The 23,689-nt window shown below is 39.0% G+C and overlaps 1 protein-coding gene across 2 annotated transcripts; it reads right to left on the reverse strand.

Annotated features, from left to right (window-relative positions):
* Positions 1 to 994: 994 nt before the first annotated feature.
* LOC145772140 (uncharacterized) lies at positions 995 to 23,400 on the reverse strand. Of its 2 annotated transcripts, XM_082583981.1 has the most exons (13): positions 23,255 to 23,400; positions 22,806 to 23,036; positions 18,504 to 19,826; positions 18,011 to 18,103; positions 17,753 to 17,845; positions 17,356 to 17,451; positions 16,157 to 16,327; positions 15,942 to 16,031; positions 15,469 to 15,579; positions 11,303 to 11,377; positions 1,613 to 1,878; positions 1,184 to 1,366; positions 995 to 1,095 (listed from the first exon to the last, which is right to left on the reverse strand). In XM_082583981.1, the coding sequence occupies exons 1-13, from the start codon at positions 23,316 to 23,318 to the stop codon at positions 1,045 to 1,047; spliced, it is 2,847 nt and encodes a 948-aa protein (XP_082440107.1). In that variant the 5' UTR covers positions 23,319 to 23,400; the 3' UTR covers positions 995 to 1,044. The 2 variants fall into 2 exon arrangements, with proteins under 2 accessions (XP_082440107.1, XP_082440108.1); XM_082583982.1 differs by lacking the exon at positions 15,469 to 15,579.
* Positions 23,401 to 23,689: the final 289 nt, after the last annotated feature.

The raw sequence follows: 23,689 nt of genomic DNA on the forward strand, positions 1-23,689 counted from the left end.
TAAGTGTAGTTTCGCCTTGCAAACTGGAAGGTGCACAAATGTATCGAGCTATAGTGCTCCTTTCAATTAATAGTTTCTCTTTATGTTACGTGTACTTTGCGAAGCAAAACACTGCTTTATGTTACTTGTGTCGTTTCACTTCATGGCCAGCTTAGCGAGGAGCAAGTTGTTTGGTTCTGGTGGCGAGTTTAGCTTTACGATGCTTGTTTTGTTACAGAAATTGTGATTTGATTATTTTTCTTTTGTTACACATTTAAGAAAAATAAACGTCTTAATTCTTAAAACCTACTTGCAAGGGCCGGTACTGTGTCTCATTGTTGATATTTCAGGACCTTTTCAAGTAAAAGTAGTATTTATTTAATAAACTTCGGTTCTAAGTAAAAACAAACCAAACAAATTAACAATACCACAACTCGTGACTAGTATAATTTCATCGCGTCTACGAAGCAAAAAACTAGTCCAATTCTGCTGCAATATCCGCAAAACTGGCAACACTTAAAACTTGTCAGGCATTGTCAAACATTTTAAAGGGTTATCGGATCATAATCTTTACCCCCACCTTAATCGGCAAAAGTTCAATTGGAACTGGCAACTCTGACAATAGATATGTAGAGATGCCGCTTGAAAGTCTCTGTTTTCAATTCAAAAAGTATTAATCTGGCAACACCGTTGACAAATGAACCGATTCGACGTTACATTCAATGTAGTTCATCTCGATGGCTACTTTTAGATACGACTTATTTAAATTTAAAAAATAATTATCTAATCTGGCAATACTGTACATAAATAACTTAATTTGAATTCTTGATTGAAATTATTTCATAAAAATTAATAGGTTTAAGAAACAAACTTACTTTGGTGATGTTTATCGACCTCAAGTTGAAGAACATAAACAAACCTTGGTTTGATAATATTATAAACATTTTTGTTGATGTTACGTCACCTGATGTAAACAAGCAGTTTGTTGTTGTATTTTTAACTCAACCAAACAAAATCACTGGATAACATAATTTTATTATAAACATCAACAAATAAATAAAAACATCATCCATCCTTGTGCGTGACGTAATCATCGCCAACATCGATCTTCAATTTCTGTAAAAGACAAAGCGAAAAATTGACGTTGATTCAATGTTGACACAATTAATTGTTATAACGTTGATACATCGTAAACAACTCTCACTTTATTGTCCAACCGATCCAGTGCTTCTTGTAGCTTGGATCTTTCCTCCATGTTTGGATCTCTCCACCCCTCATCTCTATCATCCAAGGATCTCCACATCTCAACTTCCTCCTCAATCTTGTGCAACACATCGATGACGTCATCGACAGATAAAAGGTTGTCATAGAGAAACATCCGAACAATCTAAATACAAATTAATCATGATTCAACAAACATAAACAATTTATTTATATTGTGACTTTTTATTTATTTATTTTACTGTATACTTACAAGAATTGTTAGAAAATGATGAAAATTGGAAACTCAAACTTACGTTGTAAAACTTGTTGAAACTCAAACGTTAAAACAACGTAATGCAACGTTGAATCAATGTAACAACTAACCGTTAGTCAATGTAAACGTTGGTTATAAGAGTTAACCATGACTTACGGATCTAGGCATCGATTTGATCGCCTCCTTCCAAGGACGGAATTGATTGGAATTCATTCTGCATCCAGACAGATCAAGCTCTCCAAGTCGCGTCGGCATCGATTTGAAGAATGACGTCACCGCATGGCAGTCATTTTGAGTGTCGGAGGGTCTCATCCATATCCTCCCTCTATCAAAATGACTTCCTGCTGTGACGATCACTTCCAAGTCGTTGCCTTCCCGCAAGATCTTTGAGATGGCGATGATGGAGCGACCATCTTTGTAGTCTAATAATGCAGGAATAATATCAATCAATATAAGCTCGGCTAACTAGGTTGTATATTGTAAAACCACAGTTTGGTTCCAATCATAAAATAATCAATAAAACATTAATTCATTTATATTGCAAACAAAAATATAAACAAAATATTTTGAACAAAATTTTCAGGTTTGAGTCAAAGTTCTAATTTGAAAATAACCTGAGCAGACTTTTGTTAGCTGGTTACAAAATCACAAATTTTGTCTTCAATGGCTTTAAAATTTTATTAAATTAAGATAAAATACTTGCTAACCACAGCTTGCAAATTAAAATAAACTTTAATTTCTTTTTCGATAAATCTTCGAAGCAACTTTGGAACTTGACGATAAAAAATTTCCAATCAGCCAATTCTTGCTGCAGCTCAATCCAAGCTGATGCTTTCTTCAAACTCAGAAAACACAGACAGAAACAAACTTTAAAGCACTTTTCTGATGAACTAAGCAGAATGATGACAGAGTTGAAATGAAACCAATCATTTCCTTCTGTAACTGAATCTAAACTGATACTTTCCCTCCAACGATTGAAAACAAAATGGCTGTCGTTTGCTGGTTAGGTTCCAAAAATACTCGCATACTTAAAAAAGGTAAGATTAAGCTTACGGATGGATTGCAGTGTTGGCAACTCTGTGAGAAATCAACAAAACTTGTCATCTGCAAGACTACAGCTTAGCACGGTATTTACATTTAAGTAGCAACTGGTGTCACAAAATTTATTGTTTCGATGCTTTATTTAAGGTTTGCATCAGTTGAACGATTTTTTCAATTTTCATTTCCTAAATATTGAATTTTATGTTTCCAAGAAAAAATTTAACTTTCTCCGGCCTTAGCTCTTAAAAAAGTTATAAGCATTGTTCTCTAAAGCAAGGGTCCGCGAATAGTGGGTTGCGTCCCAAATTTGGGTTGGGAGGCCATCCACAGTGGGTCGCAAAACGGTTTAAACTTATTATAAGCATAACTTGTATAGCAAAAATAAATACAATCATGTAATCGTTGATGTGCTGAGTTCCATATAATTTTGTACAAGAAAATTTATACTTTCGAATGTAGTACAGTAGTCCCTGCTTATTAAGCCCACGGTTATAAAGCCTAGAAGACACCTTGAGCCAGGACATCAAAACTCTCTTAGCTTATCTCCAAAACTGGCGACTCAAACTCAGAGAAACCAAAACTGTGGCAGCAGCAGCTTTCCACCTACACAATCGGGAAGCTGGTCGTGAGCTACATGTTTAGAACAACGGAAAACCTCTGTCCTTCTGCACAGAACCAAAATATCTTGGGGTGACACCAGACAGATCGCTCACATACCACCACCATTTGGTGTCACTGCACAAGAAACTGACAAACCGCGCTGCGCTACTCAAGTTTGACAGGCTCCAGCTGGGGGGGCGAGAGCTGACGCTTTGGGTATATCAGCCTTAGCCCTTGTATACTCTTCAGCAGAGTAGCCTACTGTGCACCTGTTTGGTGCCGCAGTGTTTACTGCCACAACATCGACACTGCCACTAACAGGCATCTTCAAAGGCTGAAAAGCCTGTGACACAGTGACCGGATGCCTGCGTCCCACACTATTGGACAATCTCCCTATTCTCGCTGGTATCCAACCTGTCGAGCTTTGTCGCGAAGAAGCCCACTGTCTCTCGACGATCGAGCACTGCTGGAGCCTAACCATATTTTCCACCACAAGATTTCTGCTCCCCCAAACGAGCACCCCTGTCGACTGAAATCAAGACACCCATTCGTGCCAGCTGCTCAACTTCTTATCAACAAAGCTGAGGAACAAGACATCTCTGCGGCTAATTGAGCGCACCCATAAATGGAATTCTGAATGGAAGTCAAGCAGTGCCGGTCTTAGGGTATTTCGGGCCCTGTGCGGAATATGCTTTGCTGGCCCCAATGACAATAATCCAATTCAGTAGCGTAGCTAAGTACTTTGACAGGGGAAGGGTGGTGATGGCGGCGGGCGGCGAGGGGTCTGGGGGCCTCCCCCAGAAAATTTTGAAAAATTACTTTGAATTTGGGGCATTCTGAGAGCATGTTCAACAAAAATTTAGGTATGAATATTACTGTAAAATGGTGCTGTCCGGTGGCATAGCAAAAGGATAAGATCATGCTTTCTTTGGCATTTTTCGGAAATAAAGCTATGTCTCTATGTTGAGTCTGGATGCAACCTATTTCGTCCCCTGAAAAATTCGTACCCTGAAATCGTGTAACAAAATTAAATTTCGACCTATTTCGTCTCCTGAAAAGATCGAGAAATTTTGAAATGTTTGCGGCAACTCCGAGTAGCGACTTCGGCTATGTCGTTTTTTTTCTCGATCTTTTCAGGGTACGAAATGTTCAGGTGACGAAATAGGTTGAATTCATTGAGTCTCTATGTTTTCTTGTTGCGAATTCCTTTGTTGAATTCACTTGTTGAAATTTTCCATTGAAAATGACAAAATTACTGCATTTTCTGAGTAAATTGCGGGCCCCCTAATTTGCGGGCCCTGTGCGATCGCACGGTTTGCACATCCCAAAGACCGGCACTGAAGTCAATTACCACCAGACTCTATTCGTCCATCTACGACGCCGACACATGCCTCATTGGCCCCTAACACTACAAAGACAGGCATGGGTGCACCTTAACCGTCTTCATACGGGCGTCGGGCTTTTCCGTTCAACTATGCACCAATGGGGAATGGCCTCTTTTTTCTCTTGTGAATGTGGTGCCAAGGAACAGACCGCAGACCACATCATGACTGTACCATCTTCAAGCCACCTAACCGGATGGAACGTCTGCGCGTCATGGAACATGAAACCAAAGACCGGCTGCTCTCCAGTAGCCTTCCAGTGTAGTCCGGGAACATCGTGAGTCTGGGGTGATAAAAAGATAAACCCTCGGCCCCAGAGGCTTACACGAAGACGGCGAAGCCCACGGTTAATAGGTCCACCCGCTTATTAAGCCCAATTAGACCCATTCCGTAATTACTGAAGGTGTAGGAGTAGTAGAAAATTGTCTCCAGTTTAATAACCACAAAATCGTGGGTCCCGATGAGGGCTTAATAAGTGGGGACGACCGCATTGAAATTGATATTAAATTGCAAATTATTTTTGCGCAAAATTATATGCTTCTGAAACGTTTAGGTTGCGAAGATTTCGAACGATTGTTTTTTGGGTTACACCAACAAGTAGCCTATTTGCGAACCACTTGTCTGAAGCAGCGTAGCCTAAAAAAACCAAGGGCTATAGTCAGGGCTTCCGTGTACTTATTTCTAACATTTGTCCTTAATTTGAAAAACTACATTTTATAAAATATTGCTGTCTTCATTTCTAAGAAGTCACCTTATTTTTGACTTTTGTCCTTATTTCATCTTATTTTCAGCATTTCAAGATAGGACTATTACTTTTGCACAAAACAAATCCTCTATTTTCTAGACTAGCTGAGGTACAATTGATTCGTTCAGGTGTAAAATTTTGCAGTGTCAAAATTTAGAATTTTTGGAGCCTGCTAATGTTCTGTAATCAAGCTTTAAAAACTTTTATACCATTAGGTTGGAATAGGCTACATCCTACATCAATAGATGGTACCAATTTGAGAAGCATTCAATATAGCTAAAGTACAGTACATCAATTGCATCTTTCTAAGAGTATAAGCAATTTATTTGTTAAACAATTAGCAAAGAAAATTGATCCATAGATGGCAATCAGAGATAGGTTGTTTGACGAGGTTTTGGCTCTTAACAATCTTCTCAAAATATTTCGGAGTATAAATTCGGCAAGCATGAAGCTGAACAGTAGCGCACCCAGCATGGGGCTAAGGGGGCTCAAGCCCCCCCCAAACTCGCCACAAAAAATATAGTTTTTGTATGTTCCCTATGCAGGCTAGGCTATAACTTTTGCTTACAGGTTAGATACGAATAAGACACAACAATACAACAGGCCCGAGCATTATAACAATATATTTTACATAATTACCGTACAAATAGTTTTAACAGTCGGACGTTTTCGGCTTAATTTTAAGCCCTAATCAAGAATCAGAAAATAATTAATAAATGCAATAAATTTCAACTTCTTGAATTTAAATTTAGCCTACATTAGGAAAAGGCAACTACATAAATAACTACAAAAACATGTGCACCACAGGGAACGTGATATATCAAGTAAATGTTGAGGAGAATGGACGCGCCTCCAGCAAATAATTGTTTGTTTAAATTTGGGTTGTAGCGTATAGCGTTAACAGTGCTTCCTGAATTTTGGTGTCAAATTGGGATTTTCCTTTGCGTAAAATTAGAAATAAGTCAGCAGAGAATTTTTGATCTGTGCAAAAAGAACACTCCATGATATGGTCTTTGATGGCACCTTTCTTTAACTCCCTAAAGCTCAGATGCTCCCGTACTCTCGTGGTCAAATGTCTGGTGGACAACTGGACATACCGATGTACCATAGCGTCATACGTCAATGCCGAATCACACGGACATATAAAACTGTATAGGCCTACGCCATTTGAGCAGAGAGACGAAGGCGTCTGGGACTTTAATTGAAAATACGAACTAATTTTGAATGTTTTGTAAATAGGAAAAACGTCCACATCAAATTTACTGTTTACAAAATTAGTGTTTTGTTTCAAACTGTTTTTGTGCTAGTTGTTGGTTTCCCACTTATCTGTGTTGGCAAACGGAAAGCTAATTTTATCTTGTCATAGGCCTAGATGATGAAAAGTCGAGATCTATAGAAGATTGCGAGAGTGGACGTATAGGGATGAGAGTGTTGATGGTTCTAATAGCGTGGGGTTCACTAGGCCAACTTCTAATCTGATTTGAGAGAACGAATCCTGATGTATCGGCAAACCTGTGGGTAGTGGGCCGTGAGTGCCTTTAAATATTAATCAAAGGGATGGGCACAGTGCCGGTCTTAGGGTATTTCGGGCCCTGTGCGGAATATACTTTGCTGGCCCCAATGACAATGATCCAATTCAGTAGCGAAGCTAGATATTTTGAAAAAGGAGGGGGGTGGTCTTACGGTCGGCGGGCGTATCCTGACGGTGTCATCGCCGAAGACCACCCTGTGGCGGGGGGTCTGGGGGTCTTCCCCTAGAACATTTTGAAAAATTACTTTGAATTTGGGGCATTCTGAGAGCATGTTCAACAAAAATTTGGGTATGAATATTACTGTAAAATGGTGCTGTTCGGTGGCATAGCAAAAGGTTAAGATCATGCTTTCCTCAGCATTTTTCGGAAATATAAAGCTATGTCTCTATGTTGATTTGGATGCAACCTATTTCGTCCCTTAAAAAATTCTTACCCCGATTCCGTACCCTGAAATCGGAGTAACAAAATCAAATTTCGACTTAATTCGTCCCTTGAAAAGATCAAGAGAAGTTTTGAAATGTTTGCGGCAACTCCGATCAGCGACTTCGGCTCTGTTGTTTTTTTCTCGATCTTTTCAGGATACGAAATGTTCAGGGGATGAAATAGGTTGCACCCGTTGAGTCTCTATGTTTTCTTGTTGTTAATTCCTTTGTTGAATTCATTTTTTGAACTTTTCTGTTATAGTCGTCATTTTATTTACGTTGAATATATGTAACTCGTGACCAGCGTCACTACATAATCACCGTTCAGCGTTTTCTGGTACAGACGTTGGAATTGATTACCACCGCACTGCGCGTGTAATCAATTGAGCGTTCTGTACCACGTTCCTCAGTTGATTGCTTTGCGTTTCTTTCTTACTATATATTGCGTTGATTTCATACACTGAATCAGTAAGTAACAAGAGGTAAATGGTTTTCTCACTTGGTTGGCTATCGCTACAATTATTATTGTTTATTTTATATTAAACGTCTGGAAATACAACAGACATTTAACTGGCGTCGTCGGCAGGATCTTTACAGAATTTCTACAGGATTTAGAAACATGGAGAAACTGATCGAAGTCCTGCAACAACAAATTGCTAACCAAGAACGCCAGACGAAGGAGCAAATTGCCAGACAAGAACAACGTCACCAGGAACGTCAAGAAGAACAAGAAAGGCGCCACCAAGAACAACTACGAGAAATACGAGCCCAAACTGCGAGATCACAGCCAACAACAATACAACAACAGGTATCTTTACCTAAGTTCGTAGCGTTCGATGCCACCACTGAACTGTGGGCAGACTATTGGAAGAGGTTTAACACCTTTGTAACAGCACATTCAGTCGCACAAGACAAAATGCCGCAGGTTTTTCTCACCAATCAATCACCTACAATCTACAAAATGTTAACAAATTTGGCTGCGCAGGAAACAAACCCAAAAGAAGTCAACGATCTCACCATGACGGAAATTACAAATTACATGGCTCAACAATTCGACCCAAAACGCTTCATCGTGAGGGAGCGATTCCGTTTCTGGAGCGAAATGAAGCGCAAGCCCGGTGAAACAGCTCAAGAACTAGCCATCCGCATACGCCAGGCAGCTGCCACCTGTGACTTCTCGTCCATCTCAAATCCATTGGACGAAGCTTTACGTACTCGTTTTATTTGTTCAATAGGTGACGAGGCGGTGCTTAAGGCGTTATTCAAAATCAGAGCTGATGAACTTACTTTCAAACGTGCGGTGGAGGTTGCATCAGAAACCGAAGAGGCAGCCAAGGTGGCCAAAGAAACTGTTTACGGCACTCCACCAGTACCAGTTGCGAAAGCAAGGACCATCAGCAAACCTCCAAAAACTAGGCAACTTACAGGTACTTTCTTTTCTTCTAAAAATAAAGAATGCTATCGCTGTGGTAATTCCAACCACAACGCCAATGACTGTAGGTTTAAGAAAGCCACTTGCCATTTCTGCAATATTACGGGACACTTACAGAGTGTTTGTCGAAAGAAAGCTGGACAGTTTAAACCTTCTAAGGTAAATTGTATCGAGGAAATTAACATGCTTTCTAGTTCTTGCAGAAAACCTCGAAATTCAAAGTTGGAAGTACCGATCTCCATTAATTCGGTAACCACACACTTAGAACTGGACACTGCTACAAATGGAAATTTCCTTTCCAGCGACGTCTGGACTCGGGTAGGCGCACCTCAATTGCAAGCACCAGTGTCGCAGTTCCAATCTGCTACCAAGCATCTACTACCAATCACGGGTTCTTTCACGGCCCAGGTAACTTGTCCTTCCACGGGAAGGTCAGATAATATTCCTTTTGTAGTCACGACAGTCAAAGGACTAAACTTGCTAGGTCGTGATGCAATCTCGTCTTTAGGAATTTCTATCGATAAATTCCTTCTGTCTAACTGTTCTACTTTACAGAGCATCCAGTCATGCGACAAGCCTGATAAGAGTCTGGAGAAGGCATGCTCCCTCTTATGTGACGAGTTCAAAGATGTTTTTCAGCCTGAACTCGGGTGCTTACGAGATTATGAACTAGACATAGATTTTAAGTCTGATGCTAAACCTGTTTTTCTAAAACCTAGGCCTGTACCTTTCGCGCTAAAGGAGGACTTAGCACAAGCCTATGATTCGGGCATTGCACGTGGTGTATGGACACCAGTTCAGTTTTGCGATTGGGGCACACCGGTTGTTCCAGTCCGTAAGCGTTCAAATTCTTCAGAAGCGAAGGCCAAGTTACGCATATGTGGCGATTATTCAGTCACGGTGAACCCTTCCCTGGAGACCCATCGTCACCCGTTACCCTTACCAGAAGACTTAATGCAAAAGTTGGGTGGTGGGTATGGTTTCAGCAAGATAGACTTGGCTGATGCCTACAATCAGATTCGACTTGGTCCTGACAGTCGAAAACGACTCGCATTGAGCACTCACCGTGGCGTACTTTTACAAAATGTTTTACCTTTTGGCATATCTTCTGCTCCAGGTTATGTTCAGAAGATCATGGACGACCTTACAGCCGACCTTCCAGGGGTCGCAGTCTACCTAGACGACATTCTTGTCAGTGGCACTACTGCTGAGGAGCATCTCCAGAATCTTAGACGGCTCCTCGATCGACTTCACTCAAAAGGCCTGAGGTGTAGGAAAGACAAGTGTAAGTTTGCACAACCTCAGGTAGAGTATCTCGGACACATTTTGTCCAGGCAGGGCATCTCCAAAGGTCCCAAGGTAAACGCCGTACTGGAGATGTCTGCCCCCACTGACGTATCTTCTCTTCGTTCATTTTTAGGTTCCTTACAATTTTATTCGAAGTTTCTACCGTTGAACACTTCTACTGTAGCAGAACCACTATACCATCTCACGAAAAAGGACATTCCTTGGAGATGGGGAAAACAAGAGGAAAACTCTTTTGCTCAGCTGAAGCATCATCTATCTACTGATGAGGTTCTTACACATTTCAATGCGTCACTTCCGGTAGGTATCGCATGTGATGCTTCTAGTGTGGGCATTGGTGCTACTTTGTTTCACCGTTACCCAGATGGCACAGAACGGCCTATAGCAAACGTTTCAAAAGTATTAACAGCTTCGCAGAGAAACTATAGTCAAATTCAGAAAGAGGCTTTGTCGATAATTTTTGCGCTAAAGAAATTCTATCAATATCTTTTTGGTAGATCATTCATTTTGGTCACAGATCATAAACCATTGCTTAGTCTTTTTGGCCCGACCAAATCGACACCTTCTTTGGCAGCAAATCGTTTGGCTCGTTGGGCACTCTTTTTGTCGCAATTTACATACACTATTGAGTACAGGAAGACGAAGGATCATCAAAACGCTGATGCTTTGAGTCGCTTACCAGCAGGAGGGGATAAAGTCTTCGATGAAGAGGAAAGTGCGGATGACATTGATATCGTCTGTGCTATCGATGCTTTGGATTTGCAGGTCCAGACCCCAAATGCCGCCTCACTGCGTAAAGAATCTTCTAAAGATCCTATCATTTCCACGGTAATGCGTTTCATTCATCAAGGATGGCCGGCCAAGTCTTCTCCACAAGACCCGGTCGAACCGTTCCGTAAGTACGCAGACTCTCTTTCTACTTGTTACGGATGTCTACTTTACGGTTCCAGAGTGGTCATCCCGTCCAAACTTCGTCCTTCCGTCCTTCAATTGCTTCATGAAGGACATTATATATGCATTATATATGCATTGGAAATAACAAAATTACTGCATTTTCTGAGTAGATTGCGGGCCCCCTAATTTGCGGACCCTGTGCGATCGCACGGTTTGCACACCCCAAAGACCGGCACTGATGGGCATTGGCTTACTGTCACTATTATCGCAAATCACTCGGCCGACATTTCTGAATTAGCCCCCCCCTAAATTTTTTTCTGGGTGCGCTACTGAAGCTGAAACCGATTGAATGAAAATTCTCATGGAAAATGATTAATAAAAGGAACTCTGGATTCTGGAAACTTGTCGCTACTGCACTTACATGTTTTTAAATATTTTTTTTTAATGTTCATTGTATTAAAGTTTTAAACTCGTTTTAGCCTACTTTGCTTACCTGCAGCCACCTTCCGGGTTTCTTTCAGCAATTCCTTAACAAATAGTTGCCTTTTTTTCATTTTTTCATCTAACTCTAAAATATAAAAACTTGTCATTAAAATTATGATTTGTAAGCGTCGCTTTTTGATAAGGTAGCAGGATGCACTAATTTTTACTTTTAACCAAGTAATTAAATGTTGTTAAAATAAAAAATGTTACCAAAATGCAAGCGCATTTTTAGAAAAGTTTGTTTCTGTAAATTTCCAGACGATTTATCAGCGAATATTCTGCATTTTATGATTTATTCTAATGGGTCTCAATAATGACGAACTGGTTTGTATGACATACGGCTGCAAAATTGTCAGCTCGATAGCTCAGCTGGTTCAGCGTCCACTATGTGTACGAGGAAACTGCAACATCAAAGCTGGTTCGACTCTCGGGGTGTGCGCTTGAGCAACGCATTTCAAGAACAGCTCTCCATTCAGCGTCACCAAGTGGATGGAATACTTAACAAACGATAGTTTTTGTCAAACTCGGTGACCGGTCATGTGTCAGTGATTCAAAGCCTCTACTAGTAGGCTATGCGAAACTGCCAGGATTAAGCTCTCAAAAAAGCTTTCTCAGTTTGCCGATAAAGATTCAATCAATCACTCAATTACATCATATAATGCGGCTTTTGAGACAGGCATGGAGTAACCACGTGGGCCTGGGCCCACCTACTTTATTTTCTGGGTAGGCCTGGTCCACCCACTTTGAAAGCAAAATTTCTTTGAAAAGGTAGCAAAAATGGTAAATCAGAGAGAGAGTTCCAAAAAAGGTCTTCACTCATTTGATACACAGTAGTTTGATTATCTTTGATAGCTCAATAATGAAATCCAATCTTTAAACTTTTTTGTTGAGCCCACTATTGATGGGCAGCACGTGTGGGTGTGGTTGCGTGTGATTGGTGGAGCAATCTATCAATCAATATAATTCTTCTCTATGGTTGAAACAATGATATCCTTGTTTAGAATTTAGATTAATGAAGTGATTTTTAGTCTCACTGAAATTAATACAGTAGGGCAGTAGGCCTACTGTAGGCTATTGTTTGTATTTATCTGCCAACTGAAATGAAGAGAATTACGTCGCTTTTCGCCAAACGGTCTTTAAACAAGTCCAGTTTCGAAGAAAATTTAAAGCAACCTCATTCTAAAAAGCAGGTATTAGAAGTAGATGAAAAAGATGCATCTCAGCCTTCTCCATCGTCTTGTCCCACTTTTAGACCAAACATTTCCACTCAAATCGGTAAGTTGATTGTACAATAGACATATTGCCATTAGCTGAATATCATGGTGGTACAGTAGTTTTGCACTAATTACTAATAAATAACTAGTCTATGGCTGTATTTCCATCCATCAGAGAACTCTTTTTGTCTGCTTTCATCTCAATATGGTATATTTGTAATTAACACCGAAGAAGTAGGCCTACCAGCTTCCACGTCTTCATCTCAAGCGCCTACGCTTCGCTGCTGCGATGTCACCCAAACAAGATTAACCTGAGTTCCTGTAGATCAGCAAAAGTCAGCAAAAACCTATGGTTCAAAGACAAGGCACTATCAAACTAAGTGGGAAAAGAATCATCCTTGGTTGTACTTAGGCCTATGTGGAAGCAGCTATAAATCATTTTGCTTCACCTGCAGGAGGGGTAACCATGAAAACTTGGTAACTTTTTCCCATTGTACTAAACCAACATTTGTCGACGACGGTTTCCATAACTGGAAAGATGCTGTACAAAGATTAAAAGATCATTAAGCAAGTTCGTGTCATAGCCTAGATTGTCACTACAAACTGTCAGTCAAAGACGATCCTGATAAAGCACTAGTTGATGCATTATTAAGAAATCAACAAGATCAAGAACAACTTGTTAGGTGCCAGGGCCTCTTGGAAAAGCTAAAAGTAACCAAGACTTTGATCAGGCAAGACATAGCACTAAAAAAAGTGAATGAAGAAGACGGAAATCTACAACAATTCCTACAATACTCAAATCAGTATTGTCCTGGACTGAACACAATATTAAAACAGAACATGTATATTGCCATTGTGGTTGATGAAACTCAAGATACGAGTGGCAAAGAACAATTAACATTCTGCATACGGTGGATTGATGTGAATTTTACAATCAATGAAGATTTCATTGGAGTGCATCAAGCTGATAGCCTAGAGGTGATGCTACTACATCAGTCAAAATTGTCAAAAGCATTCTTCTCAGTTAGGGGATTGATATCACGAAATGTAGAGGCCAAACATATGATGGAGCATCTGTGTTGCAAGGTCCCTTGAATGGAGTTGGGGCTCAGATCAGAAGAGAGGTACCCAACGCACTTGGCATACATTGTCTTAACCATAATTTACAACTCGTAATTCTGAAAGCAGCAGCTATTAACCTCTCATTAGAGATAGTCTGAGAGCTGTACAAACAATTTGCAATTTGATAAAATGTTCCCCGAAAAGACTGGCTGTTTTCAAATTAATGTAGCAAGAAAGCAAAAAGCAATCATCTTTCAAAGCTCTTTGCCCTACAAGATGGACGGGCAGAGCAAAAGCGATTCTATCTGTGTTAGGAAATTATGAGCCGCTTATTAAACCATGGCGGCAATAATAGAGGAAAAGGGGTCCAGTGAGGGAGTAAAAATAGCCCCTGGTTTGTTGATGAGTGCTATGTTTAATTTTAATATTTTCTATGGTCTTTATGTGAGCATAGAAATCTTCTCTGCTGCTCAACTGCTAGCCTTCAGAAGAAGAACATGAGTGCGCGTGAAGCAATGCAGTGCAAAGGCGACTTAAAAAAGTTTGCAAACTAAGAGAGAAAATACCCATGAACTTTTTACTGAAATTAAAAAAAAAATGAAATAGACCCCTCCTGTGCTACCACGATGGCGTCAACTTCCGCAAAGATATGACAGTGGTTGTGCCAACACAAGGTTTGCGTCACCTCAACAGACGATGCAGTACGTAGAAGTTATTGACTCGATGACAAACAAGTTGGATGAAAGATTTGACCAAGATACCTTGCAGTTTCTTTGTGATATAGAGAAGGTGATTTTGGTTGCAGCAAGGGGAGAAGATTCAGCAACTTTGTCTCTAAAAAAGGCACTAAGGCCAGGCTGGATGGGGATATTGATTGATTGAATCTTTATCCTCGGACTGGGAAAGCTTCTTGCAGAGCTTAATCCTGGCAGTTTCGCATACTTGTAGAGGCTTTAAATCACTGACGCAGGCCCGGTCACCGAGATTGACAGAGTGAAGTTTCCGATTGTTGAAGTCTTGTTGCCGGGGAACTATTCCATCCATTAGATGCCGCTGAATGGAGAGCAGTCCTTAACGTGCGTAGCTCAAGCGCACACCCCGAGAGTCGAACCAGCGCCGCTTGATCTTGAAGCTTCTTCGTTCCAGAAGTGACGCGCTAACCAATTGAGCTATCTATTGATGTTAATTATCTAATTAAAAAGAAACTGAAGCTATTAAAGAATGTAGCAACGTCACCTTCCATGATTGAGAGCTTTGTGACGCTATCTGATGTAAGCAAAGCCCCCAATCCTACTTTGAGAGGCATTTACATAAATGTATCAAAGCTGATACAGCTAGCCTATACCTGACAATCCAAATGTCTAATGCTACTGCAGAAAGGTATTTTGCGAGCCTCAGACTGGTGAAAAATTACTTGAGAAGCAGATTAACCCAAGAACATTCTTGAACCATAGGATGTTCTTACACATTGACAAAAACTTGATCGATCAGGTTGATTTCACCCCAATTTGTCAAGAATTTATTGCTTTCAATGATCGTAGGATCAACATTTTTGGGAAGAAATTTCAAGTGCAATCCAATAGCAGTCACCATTATGCACGTGCTATATAATGATGCAGATTATTACTCTCATGTGGTATTATAACTGTGTTATATATTGTTTCCTTTTTATTTGTGTGTACATCGCCATATTTTGTACAGCGCTATAGAGCAATTTAACATTTTTAAATTTTTTTTGGCCAAATCGGTCCCAAAATTGGTTATATTGAATCCATTATTTATATTCATCGACGTGCGGTTACAAAACACAGAAAGCTTGTTTTTATTTGATATAAATTTTGACATTGATTTTATGGTCTCCATTGAGCTTCTTAATTTAATTTGCATATTTGTTACTTACCCGTAGGCTTCCGTAAAAATATTTTTTGTGTTGCAGATCTGACAGTTTCTTTCAAAGTTTGTGATTTTGACTTAAGTTGAAAGAAAAAAGAACTTTGGAAAGATGAAGTCGCTGTAACGAATTGAGACCAATTCAACAATTAATGTTTTAAAAAATATTTAACTTGTAAGAGAAAGAAGCGCTTACAAACAATCTTTGAAATACTTCAAAGTCTTATCCACACCACAAACACCCTATTCAATTTATTCTTCTTTGTCAGAATCCAACGCTTAATGATAATGTTGGAATAATATACGGAAACAAAACCAACAACAGGAAAAAGTGGCAAAGCTGCAAAACTGTTTAAGGCGTGCATATCATGTAGACTAAAAGCATACATGTAAATCAAAGTATATTTAAACACGACAACCAAGCCTGACATTATGTCAACAATATGTTTATTGTGATATTTATTTGTTATACAATAATATTACCAGAAGAGCTTGGTTGGTGGGAAGATGATGGCGTTTGTGATGAGGTAGATGCACTTAAAGGTTGTTGGGTTGTTTTGGAGGTTGAGTTGTCTGTAAAATTTCAATATGATTAACTTTAATTTTAACATAAATTTGAATACAATGAGGTTAAAAAACTTTCCTGGTTAAGCGAAATAAATAAAATTCAAAATTAAATTTTTTAATTTATTTTTTACTAGGAAGTATTTTTTTCCTCAAAGATGTAAATCTGCTCTTCAACGATTGAGGTTTTGAGTCTTGTGAAGCTGAAGGTGAAGATGAAGAAGCAGATGATGATTGAAGCCGATTTGAAGCTTTGGGCGGTGTAGTCAGTTGTTGAGATTCTTGAAGGGAATTTTGAGGGAGATCTAAAAATAACATATAGTAATATGTTTATATTATACTGCAGTTGCTTGGAAAAGCTTTTTCTGTAATAACCCAGATAGCAAAATTGTTTTTTTACATTGATTCAACGTCTACTGATGGATCAACGTCAGATGCACAATTTGTTCTACCTGAGAAATATATTTCAAATAAGTTTTACTTCACAAAGATCAAAAGGACGTCGGTTCCACTCCCATCCAGGAAATATTTTTAGACAAGGCAATTAATGACGTTGTCTGAACGTGGCACGCAGGTCGGCTTTGTTAGATTTTCGTTCATTAATTTCAATCTTGAACCATCGAACATCTGTCTGGCTTTTTGCAATGACAATTTCTGCTATGATTAAAGTAAAAGCCAAGTTTTATTTGGAACTAACTACCGTTTAGAGGGATTACAATTCCATCATCTAATGCAGCTTGCTATTAAAACAGTCAGTGCTCATAAACAATAATATAATAATAGTAATCGTGTTTTTATTTGCGCCCATTGCGGTAACATACAGTACACTGCAATCACAGATGCGATGCAACAGACGACAGGAAGCAGCGAAGTGACATATAGTCTTCGAGTCAGCTGCTCCCGTTATTTTGGCTTGCCATTAAGTGTCTTCGCCGAGACACAGCCGCGTGCTCTGAAGCGGTGTCGAACCCACGTCCTTTCGAACGTCGAGCAGATGTTCTCACCACTCGGCAAGGCAGCCAACAGATGATCTCCTACTTTGAAGTAGCCTACACCGCTCTTAATGCAGCTGTGTGGCTAAGGCGCTGTGAAGAAAAGATTGCCACTAATACAAGTCCCACCAGGCACAATACAAACAAATAATGACTTTGTCTTCTGTAGGCTAGCGATCACCAATATTTTTCGGCCCAGGGCCAAGTTTGCGATTTTAACAGCGTCGGTGGGTAGTCTGGGTAGACTATTTTACGTATTGAAAATACAACACGTATAAAAGTAATCACGTTGGGCCAGACTATTGGAACCGCTGATCTAGCAACCTAAACAATATTCCTACTTGAAGCGATTTGTGACGTCTGAGATGTTGATTGCATCAGTGTTGACGTCGATTCATGTGGAGAAAGCTGCTGGTTGGCTGTTGAGCTCGATAGATCTAAAACAATAATGTAAAAACAAAATGGATAAATTTACTATTGTTGAAATAATGTTAGTGCCCATTTTGCAAACTGCAGTGTCCACTATTCATTCCCCACTATGCAACACACTGCTCTGAAGCAGCTGAGTGGTGGAAGAGCTTAGAAATAAAGATTATCGATGCATATAAGCGATCGTCTAGCCTAGCGGTTCCCAAAGGTGATAAATATTTTATTCTACTTGTAGCTGACAAGAAAGCACGTATAGTATATTGTTCCTTGTCACAACATATTCACAAAATATCTAGCTTATATTCCTACTTGAGGCAGTTTGTGAAGACGAAGTTAATGGTTGCGTCAGTGCTGACGAAGATTCCAGTAAAGGAATTTTGTTCAGTGCAGTGCTCGATGGATCTTTAAAAATGAAACACGATGTTAAAATATAAGATTAACGAAATTTACTGCCATTGAATTATGCGTTTAAGCCGATTGTTGCAGCCATAAACTTCACCAGCCACGGAACTCGCAATGATTAAAATTTTATGCACACAGTGACCATTATCTAGTCGATATTCCTACTTGAAGCAATTTGTGAAGACGAAGTTGATGGTTGCGTCAGTGCTGACGTAAACTCGACTGAAGGCGGTTGGTTCATTGCACTGCCCGATTGATCTGTAAATTTGAAAAAATATTTTGTTGTTTGTGCAATAGACATCATTTAGTTATACCAGACAAACAAGCAAATATTTTTTATTGCCGCAATGTACTAGCTGTGTAACACTTGTGCCTCTTCTAACATAAAGTTAAGAAAACACAAGATTGAGAAAATATAACTGACAAAATCAAAAAAATATTAATTACATAATCGTCTGAGCGCTCATTCACAAATAACATCAAGGGTCCAATTGCCAATGTTAATTTGTAGAAAGAAATATCAATTATTACAATGGATTTCTCCATAAAGTTAACAAATTATATCTTGACTTGGCCTGTGTGACGAAAAAAAAAACTCTATGGTTAGATTTGTTGTTAGTGGTACGATAAATAAACTGCAGATGAAATAAAAATTAACCTTTGTTTATAAACGGATCCAAAAGGAGTCCTGATGTAAATTGTGCAACAACAGCCCAGTGGCCCTTCAGCAGGTTATTTTGAACAAAAGACCTAAAATCGGTTAATGACATTTTACGACAGATGTATAAAGCACTGAAATACTCTTGGAAGGTCTGGTGACTGAAATATAACCGTTGCTGCCCTTCCAAAAGTGCATATTCTCTATTTGCTCCCAATAGAGTGACGACAAGATCTTGAACTTCCTGACTGGAGAGATGTTCTGTTTCAAGATCGTCTTTTGTGATTAAGACGATTCCTTTTTTTGTTGCTTCATACGCGATTTTGGAAAGTCTGATGACAATATCGTCTGATATCGAAATCCTAGCGTGTCCTGAGGTTTTAAGATTCAACAATACAATATGAAATATTCTGGTCATCGTGGATATATCAGCGAGCTGTGACGAACCAAGAGATGCTCTCACGTAGAGTTGCAGCATCAGAGGGTTGTGGCATATGGACTTCAAATGGGAAGTTTTTACTGTAAGATTGTTCCAAATCATCTCGGATTGTTGTTGGTCGTTGACTAAGGCGTCGAATAACGTTTTCATATTTTCAGGAGTCAGATCATGAATAAAGTAAGTGCGTTTGGGCCGGCATGTTTGATGAATATGAAGCATGGCGTGTGGTCGAGAAGTGAATATCAAGTGACAATTTTGAAGAAATCTTTTCAGACACAGATTTGAGACAAGTTTCCAATATTGAAGTGGAGTATTGTAGTTGGATTCTTCAACATTTTCTTTCAAGTTCCAACTTACCTGATCAAGCCCATCAAAAATAATAAAGCAGTTTTCCGGATTGGCTGTCATCCATTCAAAAACAGAATTCTGTTCTTGGTTGGTTAAGTTGTAGTTGCAATCTCCCAACAGAAACTCTTTCAATGTCAATCGTGTGTTGTGGTCATTCATGTCCATAAAAAGCTTCCTTAGGACGAGAACATTTTCGCTTTTAGCAAGTCTTCTTGCCAGGCGTTTCGATAAGGTTGTTTTTCCTGACCCAGGATATCCAATTACCGACACAAAACTGTTGGTTTGAATATCATAAACCAATTGATCGATTGTTACTGCTTGGTCGGATTTGTTTAATTTAATTCCTTGACTTTTTGGATTGTACTTGTCATCGTCAGGAATAAACCTTCCTTGATAAAAATCAACTTTATACATTTCACAATAAATTTCTGGAACACCCTCTGGAGAAACGTCAAAGCTGGACAGATCGACGTCATATTTGGGATGATATTGTTTGCGGGCTGCTTGTTGCAGCTTCTTTAATTCTTTTGTTGAACCTAAAAAGCAGAAAAAAATTATATTTTTAAAAATTACTTTTGAATTGGCGACTGGTCTTTTTGATTAGACTTTGAGTGAGTTATGGTCCAGCAAATATTGGAAGCTTGGTAAAATCTCTAAACAGATATGGCCAAGTAAAGTTACGATTCTGACTTAATAAGCTTGTTCAACACGTTATGTGTTTTACGTTTCCCAGTTTTTCAATACAATATTCAAAACATTTGTGAAGGATATTGCAAATTGTAAGCCTGAAGAAACGGTTTTTAGCAATTTTACTAAACAACCACGTTTAAAAACAGGACTGTTCGAAACAAAAATATTTCGTTTCTTTTAGAGGAGAAACTTTAAATCGTGTTTGTGTTTCAATTTGGGTAGAGAGGTTACGTCTATGACCATAAATAGACATAGCTGAGCATCACCACAACAGTTAACATTATAACAAACAAAAATTAAAATGAAATAGCGAACGTTGTCGGCTACACCTATTGCTCTTATCAAGCCAAGAAAATATTACATTTTTTACGAATTAGTACTAAAGCAACACACCACATAACAACAAAAACATAGTCTAATCTGAACAATTGTTTATCTTGCACACAAGTGAACTGACAACTGAGGAAGATTACGTACCACAACGTGCAGATGTGTTTAAAAGAGAAAAGAACTAATGTTCAGAAGAGCAGTGATAAACAGAAGCACAAATCTTAGACACAAACAAAGCATTAAAGGGCGGGGAAACCCAAATTCACTTTTTGCGAGTTTTTTGTTTCAGTGTGATATCATTGTGTACAACATGCGTTTTAGCAAAAAAAAAAATCCAAATTTTGTTGCCCTCGTCTCGCTAAGGCCGCTTTTGTTTGATACCCGTTTGCGAGGTCTCGCGCGCATCAAGCTGTGATTCTGTTCGTTGTGACGTCACAAGGTACATATAGTTGTGACCAAAAGTTTAAGACCAGACTTGATTTATGACGATTTTTGCATTACTTCAAAATACTGCATCATATATTGTTTCAGTTGCATCATCTTTATGCATCATCTTATATCTGATGCAGTATTTTGAAGTAATGCAAAAATCGTCATAAATCACGTCTGGTCTTAAACTTTTGGCCACAACTATATGTACCTTGTGACGTCACAGCGAACAGAATCACAGCTTGATGCGCAACGAGACCTCGCAAACGGGTATCAAACAAAAGCGGCCTTAGCGAGACGAGGGCAACAAAGTTTGGATTTTTTTATTGCTAAAACTCATGTTGTACACAATGACATCACGCTGAAACAAAAAACTCGCAAAGTTAATTTGGGTTTCCCCGCCCTTTAAACAAATACACATAGCAAAAAACAAACATACAACGTAGCACTAACAAAGCAGAACACGTGGCAATTTGATTGAAAGACTGTTAAGTTATTAGTTAAGAATTGGGACTCATGTTGCCAACCTCCTCGTGGTGAGTCCTAGTAATTCAAATTAATGAAGCGAATGGCAACAATCAGAGACCACAACTCACAGGGCACCTGGGGTGGTAAAAGGATAAACCCTCGGCCCCAGTGTCCAATGAGAGAAACGTTGAAGGCCTTAGTTAGAAGGCCAACGTTGAAGGCCTTACCAAAGCCAAATGCGACATGTTGGAACATCTCACACAAAAGCATAACGTGACAGCATTACTCCTGCAAGAAACCCACACCACCAAAGTATCGAAGAAGAAGAAGAAGTTAAGAATTATACATTTGTAACAAAACAAATACTGAAAATTTCTTACCGATCGGTAATATGCCATAATAATTGTTCTCCCCGTCAGCTCAGTGGTTACGCGCCCGGCTTAAGATTACGCGGCGCAAGTTCGACTCTCGGGGTGTGCGCTTGAGCAAGACATTCTAAGGACTGCTCTCCATTCAGCGGCACCTAGTGAATGGAATAATTTCCCGGCAAGAACACTTCAACAATCGAAAAACTTCACTCTGCCAATCTCGGTAACCGGCCCTGCGTCAAGAGCCTCTACAAGCATGTAAAACTACCAGGAATAACCTATCAAGGCTTTGAGGCCTTGTCAGTCCGAGGATAAACATTCATAACCAAATCAAACCAATATTATTTTATATCAATATTATATTTTATAATATTAAACAATATTATATTGTTAAACAATATTATATTGTTTAATATTATAGGCTACTTAGCCTAGGCTACTTATTATAGCAAATAAGACAATAATTCTCACTTATTATTAAAAAGACACAGTAACGCAGGAAGGAACTTCAAGTTTATCAGAGTTGTAAACCAACCGCATTTTGCTTTCACACCTACATAGTAATACATTACCAACAGTTCTTTCAAGCACCATAGCTTATGCGCAGTTACGAGAGCCTATTAATACTGTAAGTAAGTGGCTTATCATTATATCACTTGGCTTGTTTTTCTTATAAAAGTAACTTGAATAAAATACAACTGTTAGTTCTTAGTTTCTTTAACGTTGATTCCACGTTTTTATAAAGACTCTACAAACTGCAAAACAAGTTTTTAAGTATTCACAAGCAATGTAGTGCTTGCAAATGAAGCAGCCAGCGTGATTGTTTTCCACGTCACGCTTCATTGCACAGAGCTGCAGGAAAGGTCTATTAAGGGACTTTATAAAGTTTTTTTTGTATCATTCCAGCCTTGCAATAAAATCAACGATATATTTTGCTAATTGTTATAACATTTTGCTGCATCTTTTGAGCTTCCGTTGATACGAAGATTAAAAGATCTTTTGATTTGATTTGTAACATAACTTGGCATAGTTACAGTTGATGATGAAGCAAGATTTCTTGACAATTAAATCTACTTATAAAACTTTTCAATTAAAATATGGCAGAATAGCAACAGTTTGAAAACCTCCTTTGTTTATCATCATTGAGCTTAATGCTCTGATGCTTTAACAACCGAGAAATTATTACCGTAATTATGAAAACTATTCCAATCACATATAAACAATACAAACCTTCATCTCCAGATGGAACACAACTTTGCTCGGGCAAATTGTAGATCATCGTTGTATGAAACTGTCGTTTGTCAACCTGTTTGATCACTCGATCTATATGCTGATGATGATGATGATGGGCATGATACTGTCGCTGATCAGCCTGGAAAGATCGTAGATGCTGTCGCTGATCAAAATGGACCACTCCTTGATCAACATGCTGATGGACAGTCAGTTGTTGCTGAGCTTGTCCTGTAAAAAAACTTATTAAATATTGTTTTGACAATTAACATGTGAGACTTGAATTTAACAAAAGAAGATGTTGATGACTTGATGTCAGGATCATGGCGGTTGTAAGTTTGTTTTCTTTCAATGAAATGAAGCAACATATTTTAAAATGTGTAGGCTAAGATACGTAAAATGCTATCAAAATTATTAACATATTAGAGCAACCATCAAATCAAACTCACCTTCATCCACCACTTCCTCACTTGGAACGTATGAATTTTGTTCGTCGTTGCTAGAATGTGACATGTTTTTAATTCGTGGAAGTCGACGGAACAGAATACTAAAACTTAGTAGTTGATGCTACAAAATTTAATTCTAAATGGTTATAACGCCGTTTTCCTCATGAAAAAGACAAGCAATTATAAAGTTTGATTGAGCACATCAGAATGAACTCTTTGTTTGAATAATAACTTTGAGAGGCTCTCGTAACTTTTAAGCGTAATCTTCTAGGGTCGTAGTGCTGCTAAGCTTCTAACCACTCGACTCTGACTTATCATCGCTACTTACAATAGAAACAGCAACATGTGTTGTTTTTCTTGCACTGTTTTGGTTTGACCACCAGTAGATTCGAAGCTAAACCAACAACTAGTCCACTGCGCAGAAGCCCTCAGCAGCTA

The sequence above is a fragment of the Aplidium turbinatum genome, chromosome 6 (assembly GCF_918807975.1).
Source record: "Aplidium turbinatum chromosome 6, kaAplTurb1.1, whole genome shotgun sequence".
In the NCBI taxonomy this organism is placed as follows: domain Eukaryota; kingdom Metazoa; phylum Chordata; class Ascidiacea; order Aplousobranchia; family Polyclinidae; genus Aplidium; species Aplidium turbinatum.

Coding starts and splice junctions, on each gene's coding strand:
- LOC145772140 (XM_082583981.1), bottom strand. CDS start 23,318: ATGTCACATTCTAGCAACGACGAACAAAATTCATACGTTCCAAGTGAG. Junction 17,846..18,010: donor GTCTTCACAAATTGCTTCAA/GTAGGAATATCG, acceptor TCATTTTTAAAG/ATCCATCGAGCACTGCACTG. Junction 1,879..11,302: donor AACCCGGAAGGTGGCTGCAG/GTAAGCAAAGTA, acceptor CTGCATTATTAG/ACTACAAAGATGGTCGCTCC.